Consider the following 17,521-nt stretch of genomic DNA (forward strand, 5'->3'; position numbering starts at 1 on the left):
TAAGCTAAAACTCCTACATTCTAGTAATATTCAATCATGTACCTTCATTTTGCAACAAATTGGAAGTCTCTAGCACAATATTTCGATTTATGGTGAATTTTTGAAAAAACTTTTTCTTACGTCCAGCATGTAACTTGGCAAAAAATTTCAGAAATTCTTTCGTCATTTTGTCGTAATTTTTGCACTGTTCTATATTAGCCGTTACATAAAGTTTTATATATGAAAATGTGTGCAATTTCATGTACAATACAACAGAAAATAATTCATGGTTGTAGCTTTTATCAGTTTTGAAATATTTTCATATAAATCACGATAACTGCCAAAATTTCAACCTTCGGTCAACTTTGACTCGACCGAAATGGTAAAAAACGCAATTGTAAGCTAAAACTCTTACATTCTAGTAATATTCAATCATTTACCTTCATTTTGCAACCAATTGGAAGTCTCTAGCACAATATTTCGATTTATGGTGAATTTTTGAAAAAAACTTTTTCCTTACGTCCGCGCCAGAAATTCTTTCGTCACGTTGTCGTAATGTTTGCACTGTTTTATGTTAGTCGTTACATAAAGTTTTATATATGGAAATGTGCGCAATTTCATGTAGAATACAACAGAAAATAACTCATGGTTGTAGCCTTTATCAGTTTTGAAATATTTTCATATAAATCACGATAACTGCCAAAATTTCAAGCTTGGTCAACTTTAACTCGACCGAAATGGTAAAAACGCAATTATAAGCTAAAACTCTTACATTCTAGTAATATTCAATCATGTACCTTCATTTTGCAACAAACTGAAAGTCTCTAGCACAATATTTCGATTTATGGTGAATTTCTGAAAAAAAAAAAAAATTTTTCCTTACGTCTGCGGTAACTCTGCCGAACATCTCAGAAATTCTTTCGTCATGTTGTCGTAATGTTTGCATCGTTTTACATTAGTCGTTACATAAACTTTTATATATGAAAATGTGTGCAATTTCATGTAGAATACAACAGAAATTAGCTCATGGTTGTAGCTTTTATCAGTTTTGACATATTTTCACATAAATCACGATAACTGCCAAAATTTCAACCTTCAGTCAACTTTAACTCGACCGAAATGGTAAAAAAACGCAATTGTAAGCTAAAACTTTTACATTCTAGTAATATTCAATCGTTTACCTTCATTTTGCAATAAACTGGAAGTCTCTAGCACAATATTTCGATTTATGGTGAATTTAAAAAAAAAACATTTTCCTTACGTCTGCGCGGTAACTCTGCCGAACATCTCAGAAATTCTTTCGTCTCGTTGTTGTAATATTTGCACCATTTTATATTAGCCGTTACATAAAGTTTTATATATGAAAATGTGCGCAATTTCATTTACAATGCAAAAAAAAATAACTCATGGTTGTAGCTTTTACCAGGTTTGAAATATTTCCATATAAATCACGATAAATAGAAAAATTCGACTTTCGGTCAACTTTAACTCGACCGAAATGGTCGAAAAACTGCAATTGTAAGCTAAAACACTTACAGTCTAGTAATATTCAATCAATTAGCTTCATTTTTCAACAAACGGGAAGTATGTAGCACAATATTTCGATTTATGGTGAATTTTGAAAAAAAAAATTTTGTTACGTCCAAATGCTATTTAATTCATGCATCATTTTGTGATAATATTTTGTCTGTGTTGCTTTGATCGTTTTAAAATTTGTTATATACCAAAATCATCACAATTTAGTGTACAATACAACTAAAAAAAATTAAGTCATTAGCTTTAACCGTTTTGCTTACAGCGATTTGTATACAATTATATACGAGTTTTTTTTTTTTTTCGCTGTCATATATTCCAATATTTATATATGATAATGATATTTTTTTTCATTTCTGATGGTTGCATACTAAACTTCAGGCAATGACAAAAAAAATGAGCCAAAAATGAACTCTTAATCTTAAAAACTAAGCGTGCTGTGATTTTTTGAAAAAAACTTTTTTCCGCTTCGGCGCTAACTCACCGAACGCCGCCGGCATACGGGAGACGTTTTTGTAAATAGTGCTTCGGCGTTAAAGGGTTATTTTAATAGTTCAAACAAATTTGTACTTTGCATTATCCTAAAATATTTATTATCATTTCAAAGTCATCTTACAGCATTATTACCCTTAAAATATATGGCTCACAGCTACGTGTGAAACTAATAGTTACCCTGAGAGAGAGAGAGAGAGAGAGAGAGAACTGAGTTGTTTACATCAGTTTAACAATAAAAAATTTTGGGACCGTATTTTTTTTTATACATATTACAATGATAATAGATCTGTATATTACATATACAGTAAACCCCCTGTATTCATGTTCTCAAGGTTCGCAGACTCACCCACTCGCGGGTTTTTCTATGGAACCTATCTAAAAAATGTTCACGGGAAACTCACGTATTCGTGGGTTTTTCCATGGAACATATCTATAAAAATATTCGCGGGAAACTCCATATTCGCAGATGCAGATTTTTTTTCTTTTTTGTATAGCAATATTATTCTGTATTTTCATATTTATTGTATAATAACATTAAATAATCATGTAAATCAATAATAATACTGTACTACAGTACTGTACATATAATAGTAATAGAAATTAAATAATAATATTATGTAATACTACACTGGGTACCTTAATAATAATAAATAATACAGTAAAGTTAAATCATACGGGTAGTAACTGGTGAGAATGTTGATTTCAGTATGCTGTTGATGATGATGATCATGAATTAGTTGTGCAGTACGATGAATGACGGGAGGCGCTGTCATGTTAAGGTATTTGAACATGGCAACGAAGGTGGTACAGTAGGGCTGCATGAGTATTTTACCTTGTTCATGCTCAGTGTGGGCGACCGCAATTAATGTCATGCTGTAATGGGCTGCTACTTCTCCGTGACTTTTGCCCTCTCTTAACAAAACAATCATGTCCACAGTACTTTCTTCTCATCAGTCATTACAGTAATTGTAGGCTATTGGCCAGAGGCCTTAGAAGAAGCAGAGCATTCAGAGGACATCTTAATGCAAGATTTCAAAAAATATTTTAGGCCATAGTACTGTACACGCAAAACACACAAACGTGAGATAGCAATAAAACAGGTTATATTGGGTCATTTGCTGATAATTTGCCGCTACGGTATATGCATGGTATATACTAACACTGATCTTCTGCGCATACAGTACATACATTTTATAAAATGTTTTGTTGTAAGATGATTTTTAAATATTACATACAAAAAGTGTTTTAGGATGATACATAGTACAGTACAGCACTACGGGTAGTACGTAGAGCATATCTAAAATACGTAAGACAACAGGAATACTGCAGGGTACGTATGTTTACATCTGCGGTACATAGCATTTTCATGTATGTAAAGTATATATTAATGACTACTGTAAGTGCATTTTGTAAGTTAAAAATGATTTACTAATTTTCAAATATTACAGTACTGTAATATATTAACGTAAACACAGCAAAATTTCAATAATATATATTTGTTTTTCTTAAAAGTGCTTCACCCAAGCCACCTCTCTGCAAACACAAAGAAATTGCGATGCTGGACGCTGTGTACCCAGGATCAGTGATACTCGACACACTATTGGCTGTTCACTTGGCGCTGATTGGCTGAACATTCACAACGAACTCGCGAACACCGAATTCTGGGAGACCGCTCCACAGCATCCTCCTCAGATTGTGTGTATAAGTTCGCAGCATCTTACCTTGTGAAACCGTGCTTCTGTCCGTTTTGATTTTTTATCTTTGTGCATCAGCGGTATTCTGCCCTAAAATGCCTCCTAAAAAACGCCCTGCTCCTTCAAAGCCTTCTGGCAGAGAGTCTAAAAGAAAGAAGACTGTTATGAAACTCAAGGAGAAGGTGAAACTTCTTGACATGTTAAAAGGGGTGAAACATTTCAGTGTTTGACATGTTAAAGGAGGGCAAAAGTTTTGCAGTGCGAGTTGGCCGCCATTTCAGTGTTAATGAGAGCACAGTGAGATATATCAAGAAGAAAGAGGCGGAGATATGCAAGTCTGTGAGTATGAGCTACTTCGGTAGTGCAAAGACAGTTGCAACAGTGCGGGATAAAACAATCGTGAGAATGGAATCTGCTCTGGCAATCTGGATAAAGGACTGCCGGAAGAAAAACGTGCCCCTCGACTCCAACATCATTCGCGAGAAAGCACAACAACTCTACCAGCAGTTATCAACTGCTAAGGAAGGCGACGACGTAGTACAGGCAGAGGAAGGCGTTGAAGAAGGCGAATTAGAATTTTTAGGCTTTGATGAACCAGCAGAAGAAGAAGAGGGGGAAGAGCCCCAAGCAGGACCATCATCAGTGCCTCAGGGTTTCCAGGCCAGCAAGGGGTGGTTCCACCGATTTCAAAAGCTGTTCCACCTAAAGTCTGTTACTCTGCATGGGGAATCAGCATCTGCAGACACTGAAGCAGCCGCGAAATATCCGGAGGCCTTCAAGAAGATCATTGAGGAGAAGGGCTACCATCCAGAACAGGTGTTCAATATGGATGAGACTGGCCTGTTCTGGAAGAAGATGCCTTCCCGGACATACCTTATGAAGGACGAAGCTAAAGCCTGCGGATTCAAGGCCCAGAAAGATAGGGTTACCCTCATCATGTGTGGGAATGCAGCTGGTTTCATCCTTAAACCAGGCCTCATTTACAAGGCTGCAAACCCCAGGGCCCTCAAGAATAAGAACAAGGCATTGCTTCCTGTGTTCTGGATGCATAACCCTAAGGCCTGGATCACCAAAGTCCTCACAGAGTACTGGTTCCATCAGAGCTTCATCCCTCAAGTTAGGCAATACCTGAACGACTTGGGCATGGAGTTCAAGGTGTTGCTGATTATGGATAATGCTGGTGGCCACCCTCTCAATCTTTCTTACAAGGGAGTCCAGCTTGAGTTCCTCCCTCCCAACACCACCTCTCTCCTCCAGCCTATGGACCAGGGCGTGATCCGTGCCTTCAAGGAACTCTACACCGGGAACTCCCTCCAGCACCTTGTAACAGCAATGGACAGTGACTGAATTTACGCTAAAAGAATATTGGCGTAAATTCACGATTGCCACATGTCTGAGCATCATCAGCTGATCACTGAATGACATGAAGAAGGAGACCCTGAACGCATGCTGGAACAAGTTGTGGCGGAGTGTGTTCATGATTACAGGGCTTCTCTCCTGAAGAAATTCAACATTCAGCCATTAATAAGGCTGTCCAGTTGGCGAGGATTCTAGGTGGGGAAGGCTTGAGGACATCACCGAGGATGAAATCGGCACCCTTATTGATGCTCACTCTGACCCCCTGATGGACCAGGATTTGGAAGAGCTGACGAAGTCTGCCAGTGAGGAAGAAGATACGCCAGGTTCAGGGGGGGAGCAGGAGAAAGAGGAGAGCGGCCTGACTTTGGAACGTCTGTCCCACATGAAGAGAATGGTTACAGATATGCAGGAGTATGTTTCAACATGGGATCCTTTTATGGAACACTCCTTAAAGTTTTCAGACATGCTTGATTCAGCATGGGAGCCCTATAATCAAACCCTCACCACCAGGAAAAAGCAGCGACAGCAGCTGCCTATCACCATGTTTATCAAACGGACGAAGAAGGCCCCTCCAAAGCCTCCCAAATCACCCAAAGTAGTGCCTCTCGAATCGCCTGAAGAAGTGCCTCCTCAGCCGCCTGAAGTCGTGCCTCCCAAATCAACTGAAGAAGTGCCTCCTGAAGGTGAAGAGGCAACCTCAGATGAGTTGTAACTCCTCTGCTTTGCTGTGCAGTCATATCTTCATCGTCATTCATCGCACTGCACAGCTAATTCATCATCATCATCTTTAATCAACATTCATTGTTGGTGAGTACCCATGTGATTTATGTATGTAGTAATCTTAATATATAAGTACAGTAGTATGAAATTTTTTAAAATGTGCACAAATTTTTTTGTAATTTTTTGTCTCTCTTTTTGTGAATTACGTATACGTAAATACCAATGTTCCCCCCGAAAAGAAAACGGGACGGCTTATAACCGTATGAAAGAAACTGTGCGTGGCTGAATACGTAGGGGGGACTGGATTATTTTCACCTACAGCTGTAAGCCATACAGTACGTACGTATAAATGTAATGATAAAATGTTTAAGATGACTTGGAAATTATAGTAATAGTATCATTTCAAAGATTAATACAGTAATAAGGTAATAGTTTAATGTATATTTGATGTAGGCTGGTATTTTTAGGCATACAGTACTCTGGTGTTGACCTTTCATGGTAGACAGGTACAAATATACGTAGTATTAAATTTTTTAAAATGTGCATACGTTTTTTAAATTTTTGTCTCTCTTTTTGTGAATTTCATATTGTATACGTAAATACCAATGGTTCCCCCTGAAAAGAAAACGGGACGGCTTATAACTGTATGAAAGAAAATGTGTGGCTGAATACGAAGGGGGGACTGGATTATTTTCACCTACAGCTGTAAGCCATACAGTACATACGTATAAATGTAATGATAAAATGTTTAAGATGGCTTGGAAATTATATTAATAGTATCATTTCAAAGATTAATACAGTAATAAGGTAATAGTTTAATGTATATTTGATGTAGGCTGGTATTTTTAGGCGTACTTTGGTGTTTGACCCTTCATGGTAGACAGGTATAAGCGTTTTTAGAGGGGCGTTGTAAGCATTCGCGGATTTAACCTATTCGCAGAGGTGTGTGGGACGCATCCCCCACGAATACGGGGGGGTTCACTGTACTGTTTCCTTTTACATACTTTGTCATTTATACAATGCTTATAACTATTGTTATTAAAAAGAAGTGAAGTGGTCAAGTCTTTTGGCATATTTACAACAGTTTCATATTTTTAAAAGGATACTTGCCTTATAGTGCCTTTAAAAAACAAGAAATCTTTAACACTGGATAAGTGTGCAGGCTGCCACATCAGGAGAAAAGCAACTGCAGTTCAGTTGTAGCTGAAGCTCTGAATCCAAATATCAAGCTAGATTCCTCCCACCCACCTTCTTCTTTGGTTGTTTGTGTACATTTACTGGTATTTCCTACTGGTACTTGGTTTTCATATGGTAGCTCAGGTTTATCTGTAACAATTCTGAAGGACATATTTATTGCTCAAGTTAGTTTTGCATTATTTGTTCATATACAGAACAACCCTTGGTCTTAACATAAGGAGAAATTCTCTGGCGCTAGCTGGAGTTCTGTTAAAACCACACAAGGAATTGGTGGCAACTGGCATCAGACAGTAGGGGAGGAGGAGGAAGCTTAGTGACCTACTTTACCCCCAGCTACACATCATCAATTCAGTCTCTCTAACCATCTTCGAAGCAAGACGGTTTGGTGCCTATCTTTTGCAAGAAACCTGTTATTTCACACTTCCTGCCCACTTATGCCTGTGGCATTCTGGTTTATTCTGGTTTTTTCTGTCTTTTTTTTGTTGTGTGTGTTTGTGTGGTTTTGATGTGTTTTTTACTTGCATTTCCCAAATGCAAGCCCATGTTTCGGGTAAGTCTCTCAGGTGTCAGAGACGCCTTGGAGACGGTAACACCCCTTGTTCCTGTTACTAGTCTACTTTGTCTACTGACCCTCAACCCACTTGTAGTGGGTGCAGATCTAACGTTTGCAAAGTAGGTAACCCATGTTCTGTGTGTTGTCTTTGATCTGAGCAATGGAAGAGATTTGCTAATAAGAGGCGGTATAAGAGGAAATCAGTGGCGTCATCTTGGGAAGGCTTTTTGTCTCCTTTAATGGTTGGCATTCATATTCTTGTTCAGCATCTTCCTTACCAAAGTCACCTCTTGCTGCATCTTCTCACAGAGGTTATTCTCCTTCTCATTCTTCTTTGGCTTTGTCCTTAGAAGATTTGAGGAGGGGGGGGTTGGTTTCAGGAGGTCACATTTGTAATGTTGTTTTCCCTGTTCTTTCAGAAGGGGATGCTTCCCCCCCTGGCTGGAGGAGGCAGCTCCCTCTAGTACAGTTTTTCCAGAAGATGCGCAGAAATATCTGATGTAGTGCTGAGCTTTGCTAGGCCTATCAAGGGTGCCAACCCTTTCCGACCTTTTGCCTCACTGCATGTCATCTTGTACCGTAGCGACTTCCGCCATGACAGTTTCCAGATCTTCTGTTTCAATGATGTCATCTCATCTTACAATGGCTTTTTCAAATGCTATGGTTTCTGTGACGTTATCCCATCTGTCTACAGCTCTCCCAGCACCTGTCTCCATGCCGTCTCCTTCTAGGCAGGGTCTGTTGATGTCCTCCCTTGAGTCTCCTATGTCTGCTCCCTTCAACTCTCTCGTCCAGGCTCTCTTTGACAGAGTTGAAGGTGTGTTTCTCAAGAAGCACAGCTGTGTTGAGCTTCCAATATCCAAGAAGAGATGTCACAGATAGCCTTGCTCATCCTTGTCTTTGTCTTCTGACTCTTCTTCATCTTCTGTTTTGCCCATCCCTGTCAGACAATGGAAGGAAGAGGATTCTGTAGTCTCTCCTAGGGAGAAGATTCGCAGACAATCTTTGGACCATCGCTCTTCATCTCCTTCACCTGATGCTCGGCCGTGCAAGCCCGTCCGTGTTGTTCCCATTGCTTTGTCTTCGCATGACTGTACTGTCAGTGTAGCAGACGTCCATGTTTCTCCTGCTTTAGAACCAGACCCATGGCCTTCTCATCACAAAGAACAAGAGTCAATTGTCCAACAAGTCCGTAGGAAGGATCTTCATGCTCCAGTTAAGAAGTCACTTGTGAAGCAACTTTCTCAGGACAGAAACTTTCCTCATTCCCAAGTTCACGTTCTTCCAAGAGAAATAGTGAGTGGCGCTCTTGCTCACACGGCTGTGACTCTAGGTCACATGGCCATGGCCATCCTTCACATCACAGCAGCCCAATGCATGACCGTGATCGTCCATGCTCTCGATCTCACAGCCGTAACTGTTCTACACAAAATGACAACTCAGCACACAGCCATGACCGGTCCTCAAGGAATGTCAGCCCAGCCAATGGCCGTGTCCGTGCCTCAAACAATGACAGACCAACGAACAGCCGTGACCGTAGTCTGCATTTCTGATCTCATGGCTGTAGGCTCTTTTCTAGAGATGACAGCCCTGCATGGCCGCACAACCGATCAAGACATTCAGCTACTCATCATAGTTCTTGCTTTCATTCCTGTGGGCGGTATTGGATTCAGGAAAAGACTATTTCCTGTTCTTATAGGTCTACAGGCCCCCAAGAAGGTCCTGGGACCTGAACAGGTCTATGCTCCAGTGGTAAATAATGAAGTCCTGTCTCCCCTGACTCGGTTAATAGACTAGACCATGATTCACATGGCCTGGAGGTGGAAGATACAGATCATCAAGAGTTTATGACTACTTATGCTGAGGTCATTGAACATATTTGTGGGTGTAACAACCTAGCTGAAGAAACTGTGGTTACCTCATACTTTAGGCGTTGAAGCTCTTCTAGAACCTAAGAAAGACACTAAGTCTTCCTTGGGATTACCATGCTCTAAGCATGCTGATTTCATTCTTAGCCAAGTGAATTCTCTCATCTCCGGAAGGGATAATTCACTTCCAGTAGATCCTGTAGGGTACTTCCTTTGCCATTACCTCGACATAGACGCTTATATGCAACCTCCAAGGTTTCCTTACAGCCTAAATAAGTTAACCCAGACCTGGTTCATTTAGAGCCAGTGGTTCCCAACCTTTTTTGGCCATGCCCCACCTAATCATTTTTTTGGCATCCTGATGCCCCATGGTGATATATAATTCTTACTATTTGAAAAGTGGACTCCTCTTCATGTGGAGAAAGCCTAAAAGGCCATTAACTTGGTTTAAACATTCTCAGATTGCCCCCGTTAGAAATCAGATAACATACACCCCACATTGGGAACCACTAGTTTAGGTGCAAGAATTACATTAGACCAGATTAAAGCGGAGTCCATCCTTCGCTCAACTAGAGGTGGTTGCCTTGGAGTCAAATGTTTCATCAGCCTTCCAGGTCGCCTCATGGCTTGATTTATGGGCAACAACAGTGGCTCAGATCTCTTCATCTTCAATGGGCAACACTGAAGTGCTGCCGCCTTTAGGTTGTTGCAGTCTGGCAGTAAGACGATTTCTCACATGGCTCACTTTACAACTAATGTGTGGGCCAATTTGCTTCTAAAAAGAAGAGATGCTGCTCTTTCTAGAGTTTCAAAATTCATCAGTACAGATTCCCTTCTAGCCTTATGGAATAGGGGTTATCTTGACCACCACATTTCTCTTCTCCAAGGATCAGCTTGCCTCTGCAATTAACAGGCATAGAGCAGACAATAATGATTGTCTTGTACATCAAGCGGTCACGAAATTGTCTGGCATTTCTTGTACTGGCATTTCCAAACGAAGACCTCAATCTAGTTCTTACACGTCACCTAAGAGACCTCAAAGTGTGGCAGTACCACACAGAGGTTGTCAACTTTTGCCACCTCAAACTAAGAAGACTAACTCAGAAGTGGCTCTTTCAGCCCCATTCCTCCAGGCCCGGAAGAGGAGGCAGAGGCAGAGCCAGAGGAGGTAGACGATAGAGTGGGTGCCCTCCCTACTCACTGCCTTTAGTGGGGGGTGCCAGGCGAGCCATTGGGCAGCTTGGCAGCAGTACGGGGTGGAGAGGGTAGTAGATGCAGTAATCTACAGGCGAGATATCTGTTACCCGTCAATTTTCCTCCTCCTCTCTAAGCTAACCCTTCACCAATCAACGTACATTCCAGGGTCACCAAAGCCTCTAGCTCTCCAAGAGGAAGTGAAAAAAATGTTGGTAAAGGGGGCCGTGAAGATAGTTCAAGATCCTTCTCCAGGTTTCTACAGTCACATCTTTCTGGTTCCCAAGGGAACATGTGATGGAGACCGGTAATAGATCTGTCACCCTTTTCATGAGGAAGACGTCATTCAAGATGGAAACCCATGCAGTCCTTGCAGCCATCAGGAAAGACGACTTCATGCTGGCTATAGACCTGAAGGATGCTTATTTCCAGATTCCAGTTCACCAATCATCCAGGAAGATTCTTCGCTTCAGCCTTGGAGAGAGAGTCTACAATTCATGGTTCTTTACTTCGGCCTATCAACAATCCCACCGGTGTTTACAAGAGTATTCACCTTAGTCTCATTCTCATGGGATTCACATCTTGAGATATCTCGACAACTGGCTAGTCCTCGTGAGTTCTCGGGTAAAGCTGACCCGAGACAGAAATCGTCTACAGTACTTCAATTTTATCGTGGCTTAGGCATTGTGATAAATGTGAAGTTGAATCTTTTGCCCAGTCAGAGGATCCTTTACCTGGGCATGATCATGGTCATGACAGTGGCGAAGGTGTTTTCCATCAGTTCAACAAATAGTCAAGTTCAGGAGCACAGCCCAGTCCTTCCTGTCCAAACAGAAGCATCCAGCTTGTCAGTGGCAGGTCATCCTAGGTTATTTGTTACAAGTATCCCTAGAAAAGCTGGTTCCTCATGGTCGTCTTCACTTACGCTCTCTTCAATGGAGACTGAAGGAATTTTGGTCCCCTTCTGGTTCCTCTATTGAAAGAAGTAAGGCAAGACTTAGCATGGTGGCTAGATGAGGAGAACCTTCTTGGACGCCTCATACGAAGGACTGTGGTGTCTCCAAGAAAAACAGCATATCAACATCCTGGAGCTGAAGGTAGCCTTCCTAGCACTTCAGGAATTCTAAGAAAGGGTGACAGGGCACTCCTGATCCTCATGTCTGACAACACTACAGCGGTAGTTTCTGTCAACAAATGGGGGACTAGTATCCCGTTATCTTCACAAGTTGAATGTGCAGTTACACTAATGGACGGTCTCCCATTCAGTAGACCTCGGCCAAATGCACGGAATGGTCACTTCATCAGCAGGTAGCGGAAAGGCTATTCCATCTGTGGGGAAGACCTACCATAGACTTTTTTGCAACAAGGTTCAACAGAAAACTAGGTTTTTGTTCAGGTCATTTCAGATCCTTGGGCTGTGGCAGAGGACGCCCTTCAGCATCCCTGGGACAACCTGGAAGCATACGCCTTCCCCCCCTTTTTTTATTTAATCTGTCAAGTGATCAACAGAGTGATGATCTCCCAACCTCAGGATGACTCTAGTAGCTCCCTTTTGGCCATGCAGAATGGTTTCCTGATCTTCTAACCTTGTTGACCGAAGCTGTGAGAGAGATTCCTCCATGGCACAACCTTCTGCACATAGGGACCCTACTGATCTGTGAAACCTCTCTCTCTTCACAGCTAGAGACTGATACTTGCAAGTGAAAGGCTTTTCTCGAAGAGCAACTACAGAGATGTCAGGCTACCCCAGAAGATCAGCTACAGCTGTGTATCAGGGAAAATAAGAAGTCTACTGTGATTGTCGTCATTAGTGGGGTTTCTCTTGTGTTAGAATTCCTATTCAACAAGTAGTGGACTTCCTCATCTTTCTCCGTAGGGAGAAACTACTCTCAATTTCAGCCATCATGGGTTATAGAGCTGCTCAAGGACTAGTTCTCTGTTTGAAAGGAGTGGATCTCTCTTCATCATAGGAATTTTCTGTGCTCCTTAAGAGTTTCAAGCAGTCCTGTCCCCCAAGAGATCTCAGACCTTTAAATTGGGACCTGACCATAGTGCTCAGCAGTCTTACTCGCCCTCCATACGAACCCTTGCAATGCTTAGCAGACAAGAAATTAAATCTCAAGATGGTTTTCGTACTGGCCTTGGCTTCTTCAAAGAGGGTCTGAAAAACTATGTGGACTCTCTTTTACATATGAGGGGTTGGAGTTCTGTAACCTTCGAATTTGTCCCAGAATTTATAGCGAAGACTCACAATCCTTCTATTCATGATGACAGATTGGAGTCCTTATTGATCCCCTCTCTCCGGGATTTTGTTGGTGTTGACCCAGACAAACTGTTGTTATGCCCCATCAGGGCACTGTGTAGCTATCTAAAAAGGACTTGACATCTCAGACCTGATACCCTTAGAATTTTTGTTACCATAGGCCGAAACAAGAAAGAAGTGTCCAAGAATACTCTCCTTTTCATTAAGTGAAGTAATTAGACAAGCTTACACCTGTACTTCACATTCAGATGCTGATACAGTGCATGCAAGAGCACATTATGTTAGGGGCCTACGCCCTACTGTAGCTTTCAAGAACTTGTCAGTTCACAGGATTTTGAAGGCAGGTACCTGGCTTCGCCAAACCCCCTTCACATCCTTTTCCATCTGTGGGACATTGCCCACAGCTGCTCAGACACTTTTTCCTTGGGTCCGGTGGTGGCTGCTCAGCAAGTACCCCTGGCAGGACGTTAGTATCTTACCTATAATGATGGATGTGAAAGGTGAGTGAATGAGATGAATGGTCTACTTCCTTTCCCTATCTTTTACTTCTCTACCGGTGGGCAGTAGAGAGAATAATTCCATCATATGCTGTAACTGGTTAGATGCAGGTGAGCAAGCTTCCTTTCTATAAAATTTATATGTCTGTTCCTACTTAATAGAAGCAAGTTCCATTCCTCTCTCTTACAAGGGGAGAGGGGAAATGGCAACAGACATATTGGTGGCTAATGTAAGTTTTGTTATCTCCGACAGTTCTTCACCATCATCAAGACACACAATAAAGGTATGTACTTCATATTCTATTAGCCGAGATGTCTGGCTGTTCAGTAACCTATGCTCGACAGATCAGAGGCTTTAACTCCTTCCTATGGTCAGGAAGTGAGCCCAGGTGGTCCAAACCTCCAGTTGGTTCCAAGACTTTATCCTCCCTCTGAGAGTAAGTCATCCTTACGTTAAGACCAAGGTTTGTTCCGTGTATAAACAAATGACACATTTTAAATAAATTTTTATTTTTCATAACTAACAAACAAACCTTCTGTCTTAACATATACGGCCCACCTCGAACCACCTCTCATTTTTTCCTGGGCTAGAAGGAAACTTGAATTTTGATGTGTGGCTGGGGTAAAGCAGGTCGCATAGCTTCCTCCCCATTGGTTGATGCCAGTTGCCACCAATTTCTTGTGTTGTTTTTAACTTGACTCCAGCTAGTGCCAGAGAATTTACCCTTACATTAAGACTGAAGGTTTGTCAGTTATGAAATATACAAATTGATTTAAAATTTGTCTTTTTTATGTATACATGTATTATATAATTCCCGTATCTTATTCGAGTGCTTTGGTAAGAATTCGAAGTCTGTTTGCATACATTTATATTACAGCAGTCGACATTATCAGGAATGTTGCCATGAAAAATGTTTATTGAAGAAAATATTTCAATGTCAGATCAGCTTGCACCAACTAAAGTCGGACCCACAATGTCAACCTTGGTACCTAGTTTCATGCATTCATGTATGGACTTATTTTACATTGCTTCTTGCACACCTCTTATTTGGGTCAGGTCCTAAGTAGGCCCTTTGAATTGTGAAGCAGTGATTTGCATTTCTTATAAATGCACAAAAAATGTTATTCAGTTAATCATATTTATTAAATACGTTATGTTTCTGTTATGTTTCGCCACAACTTATTTTGTGTGTCATAATTGTATCTTATTATGCAATTTCATTTTCAGGCTCGGCTGTATCATGAAATTGGATGTACAGAAGAGAGGAATAAATGTGCTCTAGAATTTCGTCAGTTTGAACTGCAACATCCTTGTCAGTCATTTCAATTGTCTGTTAATACATTTTGATTATGGCAATAGAATTTGTATTTTTTGTACAGTAATTGCACTACTAACTTTTGCCTAATTATGTAGATTTACTAGAACAGTATATAAAAATACATGACCAAAATGTCTTTCATGATGTATCTTACCTTCAGTAAAATTCCAAGGTGAAGAGACTGTCAGGATATTTTTACACATGACAGTCTGTCTATTTATGCTGCATAAAAGGGAGTTGTGACTAGTACCTCAAAGTACTAATGCCAGAACTCTTTTTTTTTTTATTACTCAAATGCTAGTGCCCCTGTCTAGATCAGGTCTAAGAAAAAGAGTGGATTTGTGACTCTTAAAGAAAAAAAATTCTAACCTGGACAAGTAAATAATATGAATCAAGTATAACTTGAGTATGAAAAGAATTAATGGCAGAAAAACATTTGGGAAAAATAATCAAGAAAAGGAACAAATTCTAGGGTTCCCGAGAAACTGTGAAGTGATAATGCACCAAGTGTAGCATGAGAGGGTGAATCTCCTTGAGATCAACAGAATATTGGATAACCAAGTCTAAGAGAAATATCTAAACTGATTTTCTCTTACAAACCTAACAATACTCGCCAATGTCTTTAACCTAATAGACAGAAAATTACCTTGAGTAGTTCTGATCATGTGCCACCTGGCTCAGTAGGCCTACAGCAGGTATGTATTCCACTTTTCACGTAATCCAGAACGTCAGCTGTGAGGTCAGCGGAGTTGGGAGGAGAGCACTTGTTATACATGATAAAAATCTGTTTTTTTTTTTTTTTTTTTTTTTTTAACTACAGTCAACCCAACCGCTGGTATCTGTGGGGGATGTGTACCACAACCCCCTACAAGTAGCTAAAATCTGAGAATACTTGACACCCCTCTAAAAACACTTATAACTGCCTATTGTTCCTACACAAATACAAACCCTTGGTCCTTTACACATGGGGAATACTTTCGGCGTAGCTGAACTGGCCACTAAAGACTTACAAGGCATGAGTTGGTATTACTACTAGCTGGGCATGTGGTTGGTTACAGTGGGAAGCTCACGGTACCAACTGCCCAGATTCACGCATTCACTTTACTTTCCAGCCTTGTCTGAAGCGGACGTGTTTTCCTGACTCTCTGCTTGGACTTTCCTGGATGCTAAAGCTTCAACCTTCTCATGGTGTGTTTGTTCCTGTTTTCATTTTGGTTTGTTCCCTTGTGTATTTGTGCGTGTTTGTAATATGGATGATCTTTTACAAACCCACGACTTGGATAAGCCTGTGTGCCAGATTTGCCCAGGCAAGGACAAGAAATGCGGTGCCTTCCGCTGTAGTGCGGAATCTGATCCCCACTCCCTTTGCTTAAAATGTCGTAAAGGGAGCAAGGACCCCCCCCCCCCCCCGATTGTTCTGTTAATGACCCCTGTGATGAGTGTAGGCTTTGGTCCCCAAGCAGTGGGATAGGTACTCTTGGAGGCCCAGATACAAACAAGGAATCTGAGGCGTTGGAGGGGCTGTCTTCGGCTCTTTCGACTCCGATAGTGGTTAATCCTTCTCAGTCTTATCTGAGTCCCAATGGCCTTCCCTTGCTGGCCCTGACGGAATCTATCTCCCTGTCCCGTGTCTGCATCCGCCGTCACAGAGGAGGCGAGATCGGTAGACCTAGCCTACACTCCTCAATTCTCCCCCTCACCCAGAGTCCCTGATCCCTGGGTTGGGGGGGGACCCTGCCCGCCTTTGTCTTCCTCAGGTTTGGTTTCTGTGCCGAGTTTGAGTCAGGCGTGGGAGTCGCTCAGGATGGTTGGCAACCCTGATCTGCCTTTGCTCCTCGAGCAAATCAGCTCTGCTGCGCGGGCGGGCATATTGTTCCCTCCCCCTACTACTCACACGGTGGAGGCTCTTATGACCACCACCATTACTGCTGTGCTGCCAAGGAGCGTAGTCACCTCGGTGGGAATTCATCATGCATATGGTGCAGTTCCTACCCCTGCCATCTCAGTGTTGACGCTGGCGGGTCTGGTCTGTTTGGTCACTTCGCCACCTCCCGGCTACGCTCTCACGCCTCCTGCCTTGCTTCCACTGTTACCCGTGCCGTCACCAGACCGCCCAATTTTCCCTGCGTCGCCTATTGCTCCTGACACCTGACGCTCTCAGCACGTGTCACCTCGGCCAGTTGCTCCTGTTGCTGTCCCTGCCCCAGTTTCCATCGACCCCTGGTCTGTCTTCGGTAAACTGGGGAACGCGGTCTCATCTCTACTTGACAAGAAGAAGAAATGTGCTCATCAACCATCCCTGTCTTCGTCTTCCTCGTCATCATCGTTGTCGTCATCCTCGTCTTCGTCTACCTCTTCCCCCCCTCATCTAGGTCCAATTGGGCTAGGAAGGGGAGGGCGGTCCCTCCCCCTCTAAGAAGACTCACTCTTCTAAGGGGGCGCAGTTCTCCCCTTGGGGAAAAACTGCTGGTTCTCTTGCTGAGAAGGACACCTCGGTACCCTCCTCAGACGGTTCGGGAGCTTCGTCCTCCCGGACTGGTTCCATTTCGGCGCTTCCCAAGCAGGTGCCACCGAAGGCACAGTCTCCTACGGGAGACCGCGCAGTCTCGACTCCCGTTGTGAGTTCGAGCACAGAACGGGAGAAAGGGAAGAGCCTTCGGGCTTCTCCTCCACCCAAACCGTCGCCCTTGCCCAAATCAGACAAGGGTTCGGCAGGGAGGGTGCCCAAGGACGTCTCGTCCCTGAAGACATCTAGAGGAACCACGAAAGGGTCCCTGCAGCCTCCTTCGTCCATTTCAATGCTGAAAAAGGCCGGAACACGCCCGGACGATAGGGACGGCGGCCTCCAAT

General features: G+C 42.3%; 1 protein-coding gene across 6 annotated transcripts in view; it reads left to right on the plus strand.

Moving 5' to 3' along the window:
- The window catches only part of ida (anaphase promoting complex subunit 5 ida), a 202,497-nt gene extending 187,694 nt beyond the window's left edge, over positions 1 to 14,803 (plus strand). For all 6 annotated transcript variants that reach the window (XM_067096145.1, XM_067096121.1, XM_067096138.1 and 3 more), the window contains one exon: positions 14,581 to 14,803. In XM_067096145.1, the coding sequence (XP_066952246.1) occupies positions 14,581 to 14,700 (120 nt within the window). In that variant the 3' untranslated portion in view covers positions 14,701 to 14,803. The remainder of the gene's footprint in view (positions 1 to 14,580) is intronic.
- Positions 14,804 to 17,521: the final 2,718 nt, after the last annotated feature.

This window comes from Macrobrachium rosenbergii, chromosome 4, assembly GCF_040412425.1.
Source record: "Macrobrachium rosenbergii isolate ZJJX-2024 chromosome 4, ASM4041242v1, whole genome shotgun sequence".
NCBI classification, from domain to species: Eukaryota; Metazoa; Arthropoda; class Malacostraca; order Decapoda; family Palaemonidae; genus Macrobrachium; species Macrobrachium rosenbergii.